Genomic DNA, 14098 nt, shown 5'->3' with positions numbered 1-14098 from the left:
CACACACTCATGCTGTAGACAGTAGGTGGGTGCATGGGAGAAACGAGCAGTTTGAATTAATGCAGAACTTTTCCTGAAGTGTTTATTTTTGATCACTCATGTGTCACAAAGGCTGGTCTCATGACTTCAAACAAAAACCAATGCCATTGCTTCCATGAGGTTAAAATGAAGTGCGATAGAAGAATTACAACCACTTTGCCTGTGACAGAAGGAAGGTCAGGCCTCGCTTTGGACTGAGGGTTGTCTCCATGGAGCGACACCAGACAGCTGATACTTGACCTTTAGTTTCCCCAGAGTTGCCACAATTTTGGGGAAGTGGCATTTGTCAGATCGCCAAAGAGGGTGATGGAAAGGCCAGGCTGGTGGCCGGAGGCAGCCATGGGCAGGTTGGAGGAGCAGTGTTTCCTTACTGGGTAATTGGCCTTGCTTTGTCCCTGGCCATTGGGGTGGGGGGGTCCTGCTGAAACGGATATGGATGAGGGTACTGCCTGGGGATGGGGCCAAGGGGCAGGTGGAGAAAGGGCGAGGTTCTGAAGGGAGATATCTGCAGGGCGGGAGAGGTTTGTTCTGGTTGAAGCCAAGAGGGCAAAGAAGGCTGTGGGACCAGGAGGGGCTGGAGGCTCCGGGTGGCTGCACAGCAGCAGACACCAGCTCGGGGGCAAGAGCTGGGGGCCCCGTCCCATCCCGTCTGCTCCTCCTGAGCCCCTGAGGGACGGAGGGAGGGAGAGAGAGAGGCAGGGGAGAAGGAGGGAGGGAAGGATGGAGGGAGGGATGCAGCGATGAGAGCCCTCTCCCTGGGCTGGCTGCGGGGCGGGAGGGGAGGCAGCTCTTGGGGAGGGGAGGAGGAGAGGAGGCAGAGAGGGAATGTTGTTAAACAGTTTCTTACCGTAAGAGGGAGTTGGGACCCAGATCTTTCCAGTTAATCACACAACAAACTTAGATCATCGCAATAAAAAGCAGCTCGGCTCACTCTGCCTCCTCTAGTGACCGGCTGTGCACAGGGTCCTTCCGAGGAGCCATCGCCCCTTCTCCTCCCCGCCAGCCGCCGGGGGGGCCGCCAGCACCATGCGGGCCACCCAACTCCTGCCAGCCTTGCTGCTCCATCAGCTGCTGCTGCTTCCCACCACCGTCCCTGGGGCAGGTTAGTTCTTCTACCACTTCGCTAGTGACCCCCCTCCACCTCACAGCTGCATCATTTTCCCTCGCCGTGGCGAGGGTGGGTGCTCGGGGCGCTGCACCGGGCGCACTCCCCGCAGGTGGGGCAGGCGGGGAGACCCGGCCAGCTCCTGCCGGCCCGCCGGTGCCCGGCCGGGGGCTGAGGTGCGCCGGTGCCCGCCCAGCGCCTCCGACGCCCGGGGAGGGCTGCGGAGCGGTGCGGAGCGGCGCGGAACGGAGGGGCGGAACGAACGGGACAAGCCGCGCTGTGCCTGCGGCAGCGGGTCCCCGCGGGTCGGCACGGCACGGCACGGCACGGCACGGCACGGCACCTTGGTGCTTGGGGAGGGGTTCGCTCCTCCCCGGGAGAAGGGGACCTCGGGGCTCGCCCGGGACGGGCAGCCCTGGAGACACTGCGAGCGGGAGAAGGAGATCTCATCCGTGCCCATAGGTGCCCCCGGCCGTTATCCGGACACGAACACCTACGCTTAATTTCCAAGTGGTAGAATAAATGTCAAATAACAGAAGTTGACAAGGAATACCCAGAACACGGGCTAGGACGCTGCTGAAAGGGAACGTCCTTGCTGAAGTTCAGCAGCATGAGCATGCTATTTCCAGACTGAAATACTTGTAATTTCATTAGACGTTCCCGATGAAATCCGGGTGGCGGAGGGGGGGGGAGGAACAAACAATAAGTAATCAAGTGCTGGAAGCTCTTTAGCTGAATTTCTTTCCTGAAGTGTCCCCCTTGGACTGGATATCTGAAGAGCTAGCTCTGTGTTTCTATTGGCCCTCCGGGGAGATGTTTAAGGAAAAAAAAAAAAAGTTTGCAAAGGTTTCTACAAACCTTTCCTTCCTTCCTTCCGGCAACATTGTTAGGGTCAGACCTTTGCACAAACAGAAACAAAAGACAGCCACGATTCAGGGGAAGGATCTTCCAGGAGCGGGCAGTGCAAGGGCAGGCACATGCAGCCTCTGGGTCCTGGGCAAGGTCTGAGGGCATCAGGCAATGCAGATGGCAAGTGATGTTGATGGCTTCCAAGACATAGCTACGTTTTCTAGTTAAAAAATATTTTGAAACAGGATTTCAAAGGAGAATATTTTGTCATCTGAGTGGACAAGTCAAAAAAAGACTGGCAGCATCACGTGCAGTAAAACCTGTCGTTTTTCCTCTACAGTAAGAGTGTGGTTCTGTAGGATGCTGAACATCTCACTAGAGCTTCTGTGCTCAGTCTGCTCAGTGATGATTTTGTTTTCATGGGCATTCTTAGCAGGTGACACAGACGTACAGGCGCTGTGCTACTAGACTTTTCTGAACTCCTGTTCCATGTACACTGCAATTTCCATTTTATGGACACGCGACCTCTTTGAAAAGTGATGACTAGAGCTGGTTAGGAATTTTCTGAGGAAATGGGGTTTTTTTACTGGAAAATGCTGATCCATCAAAACTTTTCACAAAAATAATTCCTTTTAAACAGAAACTTTCTTTGGCTTGGTTCCGCTGAGTCAAATGAAAGAGAAATTGCAGAAGACATTCACAATAGCTTGTGGAACCTGTTGTTGAGAAACCGTTGCCTGTGACAGAAACTTATCAATTTATGGGCTAGTTTGAAAAAAAGTAGAGTAAATACACCCCCCAACTTTATTCCATGGGCCAAAGATTCAGAAACTGATCTATAGCCAGGTTCATAAAAAGCTAGGTCATGCTTACTCTCTTGATAGGATGTGTTTCTTGAATGAGGGAAAGTCCTTGACTGTAGGCTTTTAGTGCTGGTCTGTAGTTTACCAAGCTCAATGAATACTTAATCTATCTAATATTCCAACAGGGGAGATTGAAAGAGAGCCTCAGTACTGCCAGGATCAGTAGGCTGATGAATAGGGTTGTGCCCTAACCAATGGGCTCTCCAGTTTAGAGTGGATGGTTCATCTTGATGTGGACGAAAATTAGATTTCCAAAACTTCAGAATTTTTCACAGAGTAGAACTTGTTTTCTGGCCAACTTCTATAGTGACAGCTTCTTGGCAACCCTCACTTTCTTAACTTTCCTGCCCCACCCACCTTAATATTAATCAATCCTATTGTTTGCTTATGGGCAAGAAAGATGACTCTTACCACATGCTGACATTATACTTACCTTGTTTCTTAAAACTATATGATTTTCAGCAAAAGTGTCTGGGTTTTTACAGTGTAGGCAAGGGGAAGCTCTGCCATTTCCTTCTGAAAGCACATTGATTTCTTTCTAAACATAAATGGTATCTTTGTACAGGACATTGAGTTCTTTTTTATTGGGTTGATTTTAAGAAAGATTAGTATTTGCCTACATATTTATTATTTTTATATATGAAAAATAAGCTAAATGATTAAAATAATTTCAAAACAGGAAAAAAAGAATTATTTTGCTAATGCATGTCCATATTTTTTCTATTACTGTTCTGTCAAAGCTGATTTTAAATGTACCTAATGATGAATGTTATTTCTTCTGTGAATGGATCTTTTAGGTTTGGAATCCCATGCCCTAGATTCTGTGCGAAGACAATATTCTGTGTTACTGAGCTTGCTAATACATTTGGGTTATCTTAATGGGTAAAGAAAAAGGAGGGTGAAGAAAACACCAAGAAATTTTAATGTCAGCAAGCTGTCCACACTATCAATTTCTGATTTTCTTTTTAACATATAAAAGATAAGACAGTGATTGGTGCAAGATAAATGTGCAAGGTTCCTATAGACTACTTGCCTAGTCATTATCAGTATCCTCTAAGTCTCTGTCACTTGCATTAAGAAATTAATCTGTAGCTAATAACTTTATCAGGGAGTTTTCTTCCATGTCCAGACATTCTTATTATTCAGTATTCTCAGACAGTATCTCTTTAATAATGTTAATCTAGTGAAACTAAAAATGACTTTTTAATCAAAGCAAAAAATAGATTCGTTTATTGTGAGAGAGTGAATGTTAAAGATTTATTTAAATTTAAGAGATATTATTCTGTGAAAAGACTGTCAGCCAAGTGTATTTATTCAAATTTCTCAGCACTTTCTGTAGCTGGGATGATCTGAAGCAGTTCCTAATGAAGATGTGGGAGTTGCACTTAGTTCCTATAAATAACTATTGCGTAAAAAAAATAAAATAAAATCCCATAGCCATAATCAATGTATGAATGTTGTGTATTCCTGTGGTCTGCATAGCTAAGTATATTTTAAAAATTTAATGTGATTTATACTTCCCCATCCCAGCTGTAGATAATCATTATACTATATACTGTCAACAAAGCGAAATGATACTCTGCCAGTTGGAAGACTGTATTCCTTCTGTTTAATGGAATCCTTTTGGTCCTCAGTGCCAGGGGCTGCTTGTTTTGCTCTCACATGTAGTACAGCACTTACCCTGCTTAACAGATTTTCTGTTTCTATTAATGCCATTTTCATAAGCAACATAGCAGGAGAACGTAGAGTTGAAAGACATGAGATTAAAATGTTGCATAAAACTCTGGAAAATTGTGCACTGAAGTCAAGGAAAGGAAAGCCTCTTATTGGAGGAGCTCATCTGTCATTATTGTAATACTTCAACCGAAGCGAGGGTTAGAAGGGAAATGTGCAGTCTTCCTCAGAGAGTGTAATATCTCCCCTTTGGATCTTTAGGCTGAACATTACTTTGCCACTTAAGCATTGCGAACTTTTCCAAGGAGATTTGAAAGCAGGATAACTGGGCCTCTTGATGGGTAAAAATTGATGTGGAGAGGAAAGGGTTGCCCTGAACATTTTGCAATTACTTGTACTGGATGAGCATTGGAATTTCACTTTCTCCCCATCAGTGTTGAGGTGGGGTTGAAGGACAGAGGCTAGAAGGCAGCATGGAGGTGAGAAAAGATGGATCATAGACATGAGAAAGGATTGATCTCCACACTTGCTTGGGAGGCATGAATAGTAGGAGAATTAGCATGATGTGAACGAAGATGGTACCTTGCAGTGGGGAAGTATGGCAGCTACAAAGAAATGGGAAGGGGTGAGGACATCCTCGCTGTTATTCCATCATTTCTCTGTAGGTTTTTGTGGCAGTGCCCTTAGAGGATGGTAGAGCTGTTCCTGAACATGGTTAGTACCTACACGTAAAGCAGCGCTGTGGCAAAGCAGAGGTGGGAACATACTGCAGACTAGTCAAATGTATTGGCAAAATCTAGCTGCAGGAGTTCTCAACTGCTTGTGGGCCTCCACCCATGTGCTGCCTGATGAGCTCTCCGTGGCTGGCAGTCCTCAGTGCTGCTGGCCCAGCTGGGAACCGGCTGCTCCCTCCGTCTCCCCTCAGGTCCAGGTCTTCCTACAACTCCCAGCCTTGGCCAGTAGCACTATTTTTATGTATACAACATGCAGCAAGACTCTCATCACTCCTCACAGGGGCCGTTTTGCTGCCCTCAGCAGTCTGTCACTCTGTTTTGCCCAAATCCCTGCCCTGTTTGCCTGTGGTTTTCTCTTTATCTCACACTCCATGCCCGGACATCCTCAGTGGTGTCTGAGACCCTGACGCAAAAGAAGCGCACAACGTGCTGGGTGCCTCGGAGGAGACACCAAATGCTTGTAAAGATTGTGGAATGCAATGTGAAATGGTGGGGATTTAATTCTTGTGCAAAAAGCACAAGAAGACAAATCTTACAAGGGAAAATCCTCTCAGTAATTTAGCCAGAGGTTAGATACAGCAAGTCAGAGTACAAACTGCAGAACATTTGTTTCTGCCAATGGGTCCCAGCATCCTGCTGAGCAGATAACCTTTTCTTGGAAGAAAAAGAGCTGTTCTTTTGCATCTACCATCCAATTTTAGAATATACTATCAGTTGTTAGCATTATCATTAGCTTCTTGAGCTTTCGCCCTGACTATAGGAGAGTATTACAAAGGCAGGACTTAGAATAAACATGAAGTTGGGTTCCAAGTAACATGGCAATCTTTGCAGCTGTTAATAAGGGGTATGCGTGTATGGGTGTGTGTGTGAGTGTTAATATGCAATGTAAAGCCAAAAAGAAATATCTTTTTGCATTTCCTGAATCTGCTCAACAACTAGACTGAAAGCCAATGTAAAAATAAGGAAAAAATTATCTCTGTATTATATATCTATATTTAAAACTACTTTCTAAAAATTGTAGATTTTTTTCCTTATGGCTCTTTTGCCAAGAAAATAAATTTCAGAAGTTAAAATAATCACATCATCCTCAGGATACCTTTCTGAGAAACTATTTAATTGTGACTAACTAGAGATGCCTCCTTGGACAGCTGGTTTTATTTTGGTGACTTTCCATCTATACAGCTGACTGCAGTTTTTATGAGTATGGTTGGTAAACTTCTTTCATGCCAAATTATTGTCTTACATAAATAACCGCATTAAACTTAATCTGGCATCTAAGACTATTCAATCTGCAAAGTTTTTTTCTTGGGCACATTTCAGAATTGTTTCAGTTTCTCATTATGTTGGTCTTTCTTCCTTTCTTTTCTTTTCTTTTTTTTTTTTTTTTTCCAAATGAGAAGTCATTTGGAAAAGGTGTTCACTTTTTTGCATTCTAGCCAGCAATCTGGACATTTCTGATACTGAAACAGGCATAAGGAGAAGTCAAAGTAAATGAAAGTAAGTTAAAAGTAAGTTAAAAGTGCTGAGCATTAATTCTTTTTCTCAAAGTGACTCTGTTAGAACTTGCGTTAAGAGAGAAAATTGCCATGAATGTATTTGTTTAAAAAGTGCTTCCTAACTATTCTCATAGATAAAAATACTTTCATAACCCTATTAATTATTTTAGTATCAACATTCACCTTTAACATCTTTTCTTTTATTACTGTGACCATTCTGTTAACTTAAGCATGTGGTGTCTGAAACCATTTAGTAACATCTACTTTTACCATCTGGTCAAGTTTTGGTTTTATTTTTTTCTTAATGAAGCCAGTATATTTATGGTGTCATACTGGGGCTTGCACCAATATGCAATTTACCCTTGATGTTTTATATCCTTTGAATAGAATTGTCTTGGAAATACATTACTGAATTTAATTAAAAGTATCCCTTGGACCATGTTTTATAGACAAGTTAAACACCTCACTCTATTTACACACTGTTTTTCAACCCAAGTATGCTGAGAACTGTTACTTTATTTCAAACCCTACTCATTGATTTTGCTTCTTACACAAGCTTTGCCAAATGCAATTTTATGCATATAATTAAACATACTTTATTTTTTATTTTCATATTATATTGTCACTATACTGAGATAAGCATTCAGCTTTGATATCTCTTCTGAAAAGTGTTGTCTGACACTATGATAATCCATGGTTTTGCAGATTTTTTGCTTTGTACATTTTATTGACATCTAACATTTGCTTGTTTCTTTTTTTTCCATTTACATACATACTTGTAAATACATTTGCTTGGGTGTTACCATGCGATTTTTGTAGAGCATGTTATTCCCTGATAAAATGTCTGCTACGTTTCTTGTGTTGAACTGTGATTTTCTACATTTATTTCAGATGTGTTTAAGGTTGTTTTTTTTTTTTTTTTTTCCTTGAAGATCTTTCATATGATGGTAGATTTCTGATTTCCTACCCCCTCCCCACAGAGTTTTAAATCACATGAAATTCAGCTTGCTCTTTTTTTTTTTTTTATTTTTTTCTAACTCACTGGGGAAATCCAGTTTATTTTGGCTTGCAGTGATGATTGTTTGCAAAATTAAGTTAATAGATAATCTTATTTTGACATTCTGACCTGGTTATCAATTATAACACAAATAATTCAATCTCTAATTAGTCCATCTGTTAACTGCTCAAGGTCAAGTGACTTAATTTCATTACAAACATGACACAAAATATTAAACAGAGATCTACAATGCTAATTGATACTAAAGAAAGGGACTATGTTTCTTTTATATTTCTGAAATAATTGTGTCACTTCAGATGACCATTTTTCTTCACTGGAATACATTTTGAATTTTCAGTTTCCCTGAGCTTCCTACACAGTGTGTGGACAATTTCTTTTAAAATTTTTCTCCCCCGTGCCATCTTATTTTGTATTTCATTGCTCTGTTTGGAAGGACTGTGGTTGATTCCTGCAGTTCTTTGACAGCATGTACCAGCCTAAGGAATTTAGGTATCTTAATTTTTTTTTTTTTTCTCAAAGATTTAGTTTATCTCTGACATCTGACAAACATAATGAACTGTGGTGCTGTTATGTGACTGTATTTTTTCCAAACCTGAAAATTATAAAAGGTCTTTTTTCCATCCAGTGTATAAAGACCTGTATCCAACTTAGTTATATCTGTAACTATGATAGTAGAAAAAAAAAATGTTCATTACCCCACACAGTTGAAAGTTTTTCACAACAAAGTAAAAAACTACTTAGTAAGATACTGAAGTTCTGAAAGTGTAAACAAACAGAATAAGCAAATAAAACTCCATAGCAAACCATCAAGATGTCATTAAGAATTTTGATTTAAATATAAATCTTTAATTTAAATGTAGTTATCTTTTCATTTGGAAAATTTGGTGTTGAGTTTTAACGTGTTTGTTCTGTATAATAATGTGGGATGCAAAATTAGAAAGAAACAAAAGGAATGAGGCTTCTCACATTATCACAAGACTTCACGATGTGTTTCTTTAAGAAAGCACTATGGCATAGACTAGAGTGAAACTTGGAAACCCTGGAAGCTGACATGCCGAATGCATCATAACTCCTGTTTAATAAAAGCTTTGTAAGAGTCTATGACAAGTCCATAAAAGCAGAGATTTTTCTAGGGGAGACAGCCAGTATGCTCCAGTTGTACTCTGTACGACTACAACTCTGAAGCCTAAATAACATCTATATTAGATAAAGCTGGACTGGCGGCGAAAGGAGAAAGGGATTACAAATGAGGTAGATAAAGTCAGATAATTTCGTTGTAAAATTTTGCTGTGAACAATACAAACAGTGTTTTGATCTCATAGTGGAGAAAGATGATCTTTAGGCCTGTTGACCTCCTATATGCCATTTTGATTACCTCAACAATGGTATCATATTGGCTATATTAGTTTTTTACTACTAAACAGTTAATGCAAAACCAAATCCTTTTTGTGATCAAACTAAGACCTAAGGGTCTGAAACTTGACTTGCTTAGGTATTTGAACTCTAAATGACCTGAAATTAGATTATATTATACTGAATTTCTTGACTCTTATATAGCTCAGTATCAGACACTGTTTTCTGCAAGGTGTGATTTTTTAATTGAGGTATAGAACATAATCAGGTAGTTGCAGGACTGAATGGTGTGGTGGTGTGGGAGCCCAAAGTCCTTTTTGGGGTGGGACACAGGACCAGAAGAGAAAAACGAAGCTACTTTGCTGCCATTTTCCCATTAACCCAATGATTAAAAAATATCTGGAGAGAGGAAGAAATCAAAATACAAACATGTTGCTGATTCAAACCTATTTCATTTGTTAATCAAGAAACTGTCTTAATTTCTATGATATTGAATATTATGACATCCATTACTCTCAGTAGTTGATGTTTTACTGGTCCTATTTTGTATAAATATAAATAAAATTGCTGTTAAGTATGTTCTAGAATGCAAGTACTGCAACCTCCTAGTGAGTTTTCTTACTAAAATGCTGCAGAATGATAATTTTCTTTATCTCTGATTACTGATTTGGCATGGACTGGAACTACTTCAAGGAAAGGTATTGTTGGAAAACTTTTCCCCAGATGCTTTATAGTTTGAGCTGTCTCAGTTAATGTTTCATTTCTGAGAAGATTATACAGAAACCTCATATGAAATAGGTAGTAAGGGAACCCAAAGATGAGTTCTTGTAGCTCCAGGTAAATGTCTTTTACTGTGAGGAACTTTTTTTTTTTTTTCCAGCAAATATTTAAAAAGAAGTTTATGGAAATGGAAGAGCTCCAGCAGGGAGACTGGAAATTCTAAATGATGTTATGGCGTACTTGTTCAATGCTGCATCCTACTGGAGTAAATGTGGTAGTTCCCATTTCCTTGGACACTGAGCTTTTATTTTTTCTGGTCAGCTAAAGTTGTTATCATGTTAAGAAACAGAAAGAGTCACCATCCTCACGTTTTTGAGCATTTTTTAAAGTCAGCTGAAGAAATATTTTTAGTTAGTGATTGTTTCTGCTGAAGAAAATATGTTGATTCATATTTGACTGGGTTCTTTTGTGTTTGAATCACCTGCTATTTTCAAATTTAAGTGAAATGTCAGACTTCCTCAGTAACATGATATTCAACTACAAGAAACATCAGAGGACCAAATGTCCTGATTAATCAAAATTTAGGAAACTGAAATGAATGGCAATCAAAAATTTGGAACATCAGTTATAGCATATTTTATGATAATTTTTAATGTAGAACATTTCTAGAGCACTATTTGATTTAAGATTTTAATAATAAAAGCACCTATTTGAAGTAAAAAGACTCATTTTTTAATGTATTTTGTTGTTAGAGTTGTAAAAGTAATACTTTTCATTATTTTGATGGTCCTAACAGTCACACCACAAATGCATTTGGCCTTTTGCCTTTTGGATTATAAACAAGTTATAGAACATTGTTGTTTGAAAGCTAAAGTAAATCAGTCTGTTATGAGTTGCTAAATGCAAGATCAAACCCATAATCCTCTTTGGACAACTGCTAGGAAAAGAAGGAAAAAAAAAGCAGAACTGTGAATCATGTTTTTCAGGCAGAACAGAATTTCTTGATTTTTTTAAAATCATATTCTTGCATGCTAGCTCATGAGTTTAAGAAGCTGTTATCATTGGGAATTAAGATAATGACACTTATCAGTAGATGGGAAATGTTAGCATCAGAAACTGAAAGAAAATACTTTGATATTTCTGTACAGATTCTTACCTCCATTTGAGATAAAAGTCTTGGCTGAGACAACATAGAACCAACAAATATGTCTCGTAAAATAATAGATTGAGAAATTTGCCACAAAATCTTTATAGAAGACTTGTTTTCTGTGGTTGTCCTAAAGAGCAGATGCAAACTTTGGCTGTATCACAGGTACAACAAAAAATAAAGCAGCTTCAATGTAGACACAACAGTTTCCAGTAACAGAGCGCTGATACTTAAGTAAAGAGTGTCCTCACAGCATTTCCCTAAACACGATGATACATTTTGGGTGCATGTGCACTGCAGAAATGCAAGGCTGAAAATGTTTAAGAGAGCTGTGAGTCCCTAACACAGCACCAAAACTATTAACATCTGATCTTTTCATCAAAAGCTTCTTCATATAACGTCGATTTGGAGGTAACTAAATTCTTTTTTCTGAAAATGTTTGTAATTGAAATTAAAATTATGAGCTATTAGGTGCAGGGAAATAGCATAGTTCATTATCAGCAGCTGAAAAAGAAGGAGTAGGATGGGCTGAAGATTATTTTATAGGTACATTGTAGCAGAAATATTATACTCCTTTGATATTCTTGTTTTTAAAGATTGAAGCTTGATGAAATCTGATTGGAATGTCTTTGGTGTATTTTTAGGTGTCTTAGGGATAACTCACCACTGAGAGGTGTGATTTAGCTGAATCCAGTGAAAATGTGAGCTCACTTAATGATCAGGATGGAAGTTCTGCAAAGGGAACACCCTTAAGCCCACTTTGACTTTACAATATCTGGAGTTGTCAGTAACTCCTTCAGAGTCTCAGTTATTGCAATTTACAGGGTTATTCTGAGCTTCTGCACAGAGTGCACCAGGCAGATATTTACTGACCTAAGTACACTCTGCACTTGCATGAGGAATTATCTATTCAGGATAACAGAGCACTAGGCTGAGTTTTCATATATTTGAAAGACTCTGGCAAAATTTAATAAATTGATCCTGAACATTCTTGTTTTCTCATTGTTACAGATTCTGTAGAGAAAAATAAAAGGACAGCTGTGAAAACAGTTGCATGGAAAGAAGTTATGAAAAATACTATTACCAACTTTGTACATTAAGGAGGGATTCATTCACCTAACCCTACCTGGATTAGCCATCCAATCCAGAAAGATCATCTGAGATCACTGAGTGAAATAAGAGAAATAGATCCAAAGGACAATTTGTCCTGCCTATATTACTCATCTGTCAGAATAGGGAGAATCACTCTCCAGAGGTACTCATCTGCCTTCACTGACAATGAAGCAGCCTACACTGACAGACCGGTTTCTATGGAAAAAAAAACCAAAACCAAACATACATATTGGAAAAATTGTGGGTTTTTCTTGCAAAAATCAAAGACTTTTCCTTGTACTTTAGCCAAACATCTCTAGCCAATCTACCATGCTGTTTTATATTCTTTCCTCTGGACATTTCAATAGAGACATGAAAAACAGATCAGTGAGTTCCTTTTTGCAGAAACCTTTGTAGCAGTACAGACTATTTCTGTGCTATGGCTCCTGCCTCCCCTCATCTTCTTTTCTGTAGGCTAACAGCTCTAATTCAGTCACACCTAAAGTGGACATAATACTTGCACTAAGTCTTCACTGGGGCAGAGGAAGGACAAATGATTATTTTGTGCCACTTCCAGGCTCCACTTCTTTTCACAATTTGTGACAAAAAGTTTGTTGTTTTAAAAAACAGTGTATCACATTCAGATCATGATTCTCTATGACTTTTAGATCCTCTTCCTTCTGATTGTAACTACATTCTGTCCATCCAAAAAAGACCTTTGTTCATCTTCTTCACTTGAGTTTTTCACAGAAATATTTATAAGATCTCAGATTATTATTGTCAGACATATTTTGGGGGTTCTGAAAACATTTTACAAAGGGTGAAAAACTTTCCTCTTACCCTTTTTTAGCATTATACAAGTCTTTATTTGAAATTAATTTTGCTATAATTCCTACTATTCCTGGTTTTGAGAATGGAGATCACCATCTACAATAATCAGTTCTTTTCAACTATCTGTTTGTACCTTATTTTTGTGAATTTCTCTCTGCTTTAGGTACCAATGTTCCTATAATTCCTAATAAATATTATTCATATCTAATGCCATATTTAACCTCAACACTCTTCTTTACAGTGGTTGTTTTTTTTTTTTGTCTTTTTTTTCTCTTTTTCTTCTTTGCTTCTTTCTTAGAGGGTAAAGGAAAAAGGAGAAATCCTCTTCATGACTTCAAAAAAACCGGAGAGTTGATGCTCATTAAAGTAAACAAAACATTGGAAGTAAAAACCAAGCTGTTAAATACCACTGAGCAATGTGCCAAGAGATGCAGCAGAAACAAAGGCCTTTCGTTCACTTGCAAGTAAGTTATGTATCTCTATTATTGTTTTTCTCCTAATGGAACCTATATAACACCCTTTGACCAAAGGTCTCTGTAATTGTCACCAGTGGTAGATTGTACTGAACCTAAAGACTGCTTTTTGGTTTCCATGATCTTGTTCTACCTGTCCAGAGAGTGTCTGTCTTTTCTGAAGCTTTGTTTGAGTTATTCTGTCTTCTTAGCTTGTCCAATCCGTAATCTTTTTCATAACATAGCTAAAAAAATGTACTCATGTTAAGATGTGGATGACTTGTGCTGCACTGTAGTGTTCGGTGAACATTTCTGAGATTTTTATGTCTCTTATAAAACGGTTATTGTCACACATCACAGCTGCAGTATTTCAGCACCACTTCAGACCATATTCTGTCTTCATTCTTTGCACATTACTCCTGCTGAAATCAATGGGAACCTCACACATGGAGCACAGACACATACACTGCTGAAGTTCACTGGCAAGTACTACGAATCTGATACAATGGAATCAAACCTTCTGGGCTGCACAGTCATTACGAGTATTGATAGCTATTCTTCAGCATCTGCTGTCTCTTAGAAACACATCATACAGCTGATTGCTTGTCTGTCTTGTACATATTCTCTACTATTTTTTGGAACAAATCACTATTACTTTTCCCATGTATTAGACTTAAATTATCCCCTTGGCCTCTCTTAGTCTAGACCATTAGCAATAAATGAAA

At 39.2% G+C, this 14098-nt stretch overlaps 1 protein-coding gene across 1 annotated transcript in view; it reads left to right on the top strand.

Annotated features, from left to right (window-relative positions):
- Positions 1 to 1008: 1008 nt before the first annotated feature.
- The window catches only part of HGF (hepatocyte growth factor), a 60789-nt gene continuing 47699 nt past the window's right edge, over positions 1009 to 14098 (top strand). The window contains exons 1-2 of the mRNA XM_074827911.1: positions 1009 to 1141; positions 13220 to 13385. Of these exons, the coding sequence (XP_074684012.1) occupies positions 1066 to 1141; positions 13220 to 13385 (242 nt within the window). The 5' untranslated portion in view covers positions 1009 to 1065. The remainder of the gene's footprint in view (positions 1142 to 13219; positions 13386 to 14098) is intronic.

The sequence above is a fragment of the Strix aluco genome, chromosome 5 (genome assembly GCF_031877795.1).
Source record: "Strix aluco isolate bStrAlu1 chromosome 5, bStrAlu1.hap1, whole genome shotgun sequence".
Taxonomy (NCBI): domain Eukaryota; kingdom Metazoa; phylum Chordata; class Aves; order Strigiformes; family Strigidae; genus Strix; species Strix aluco.
The sequence above is the reverse complement of the archived record's forward strand: the minus strand, read 5'-3'. Positions and strand labels throughout refer to the sequence as shown.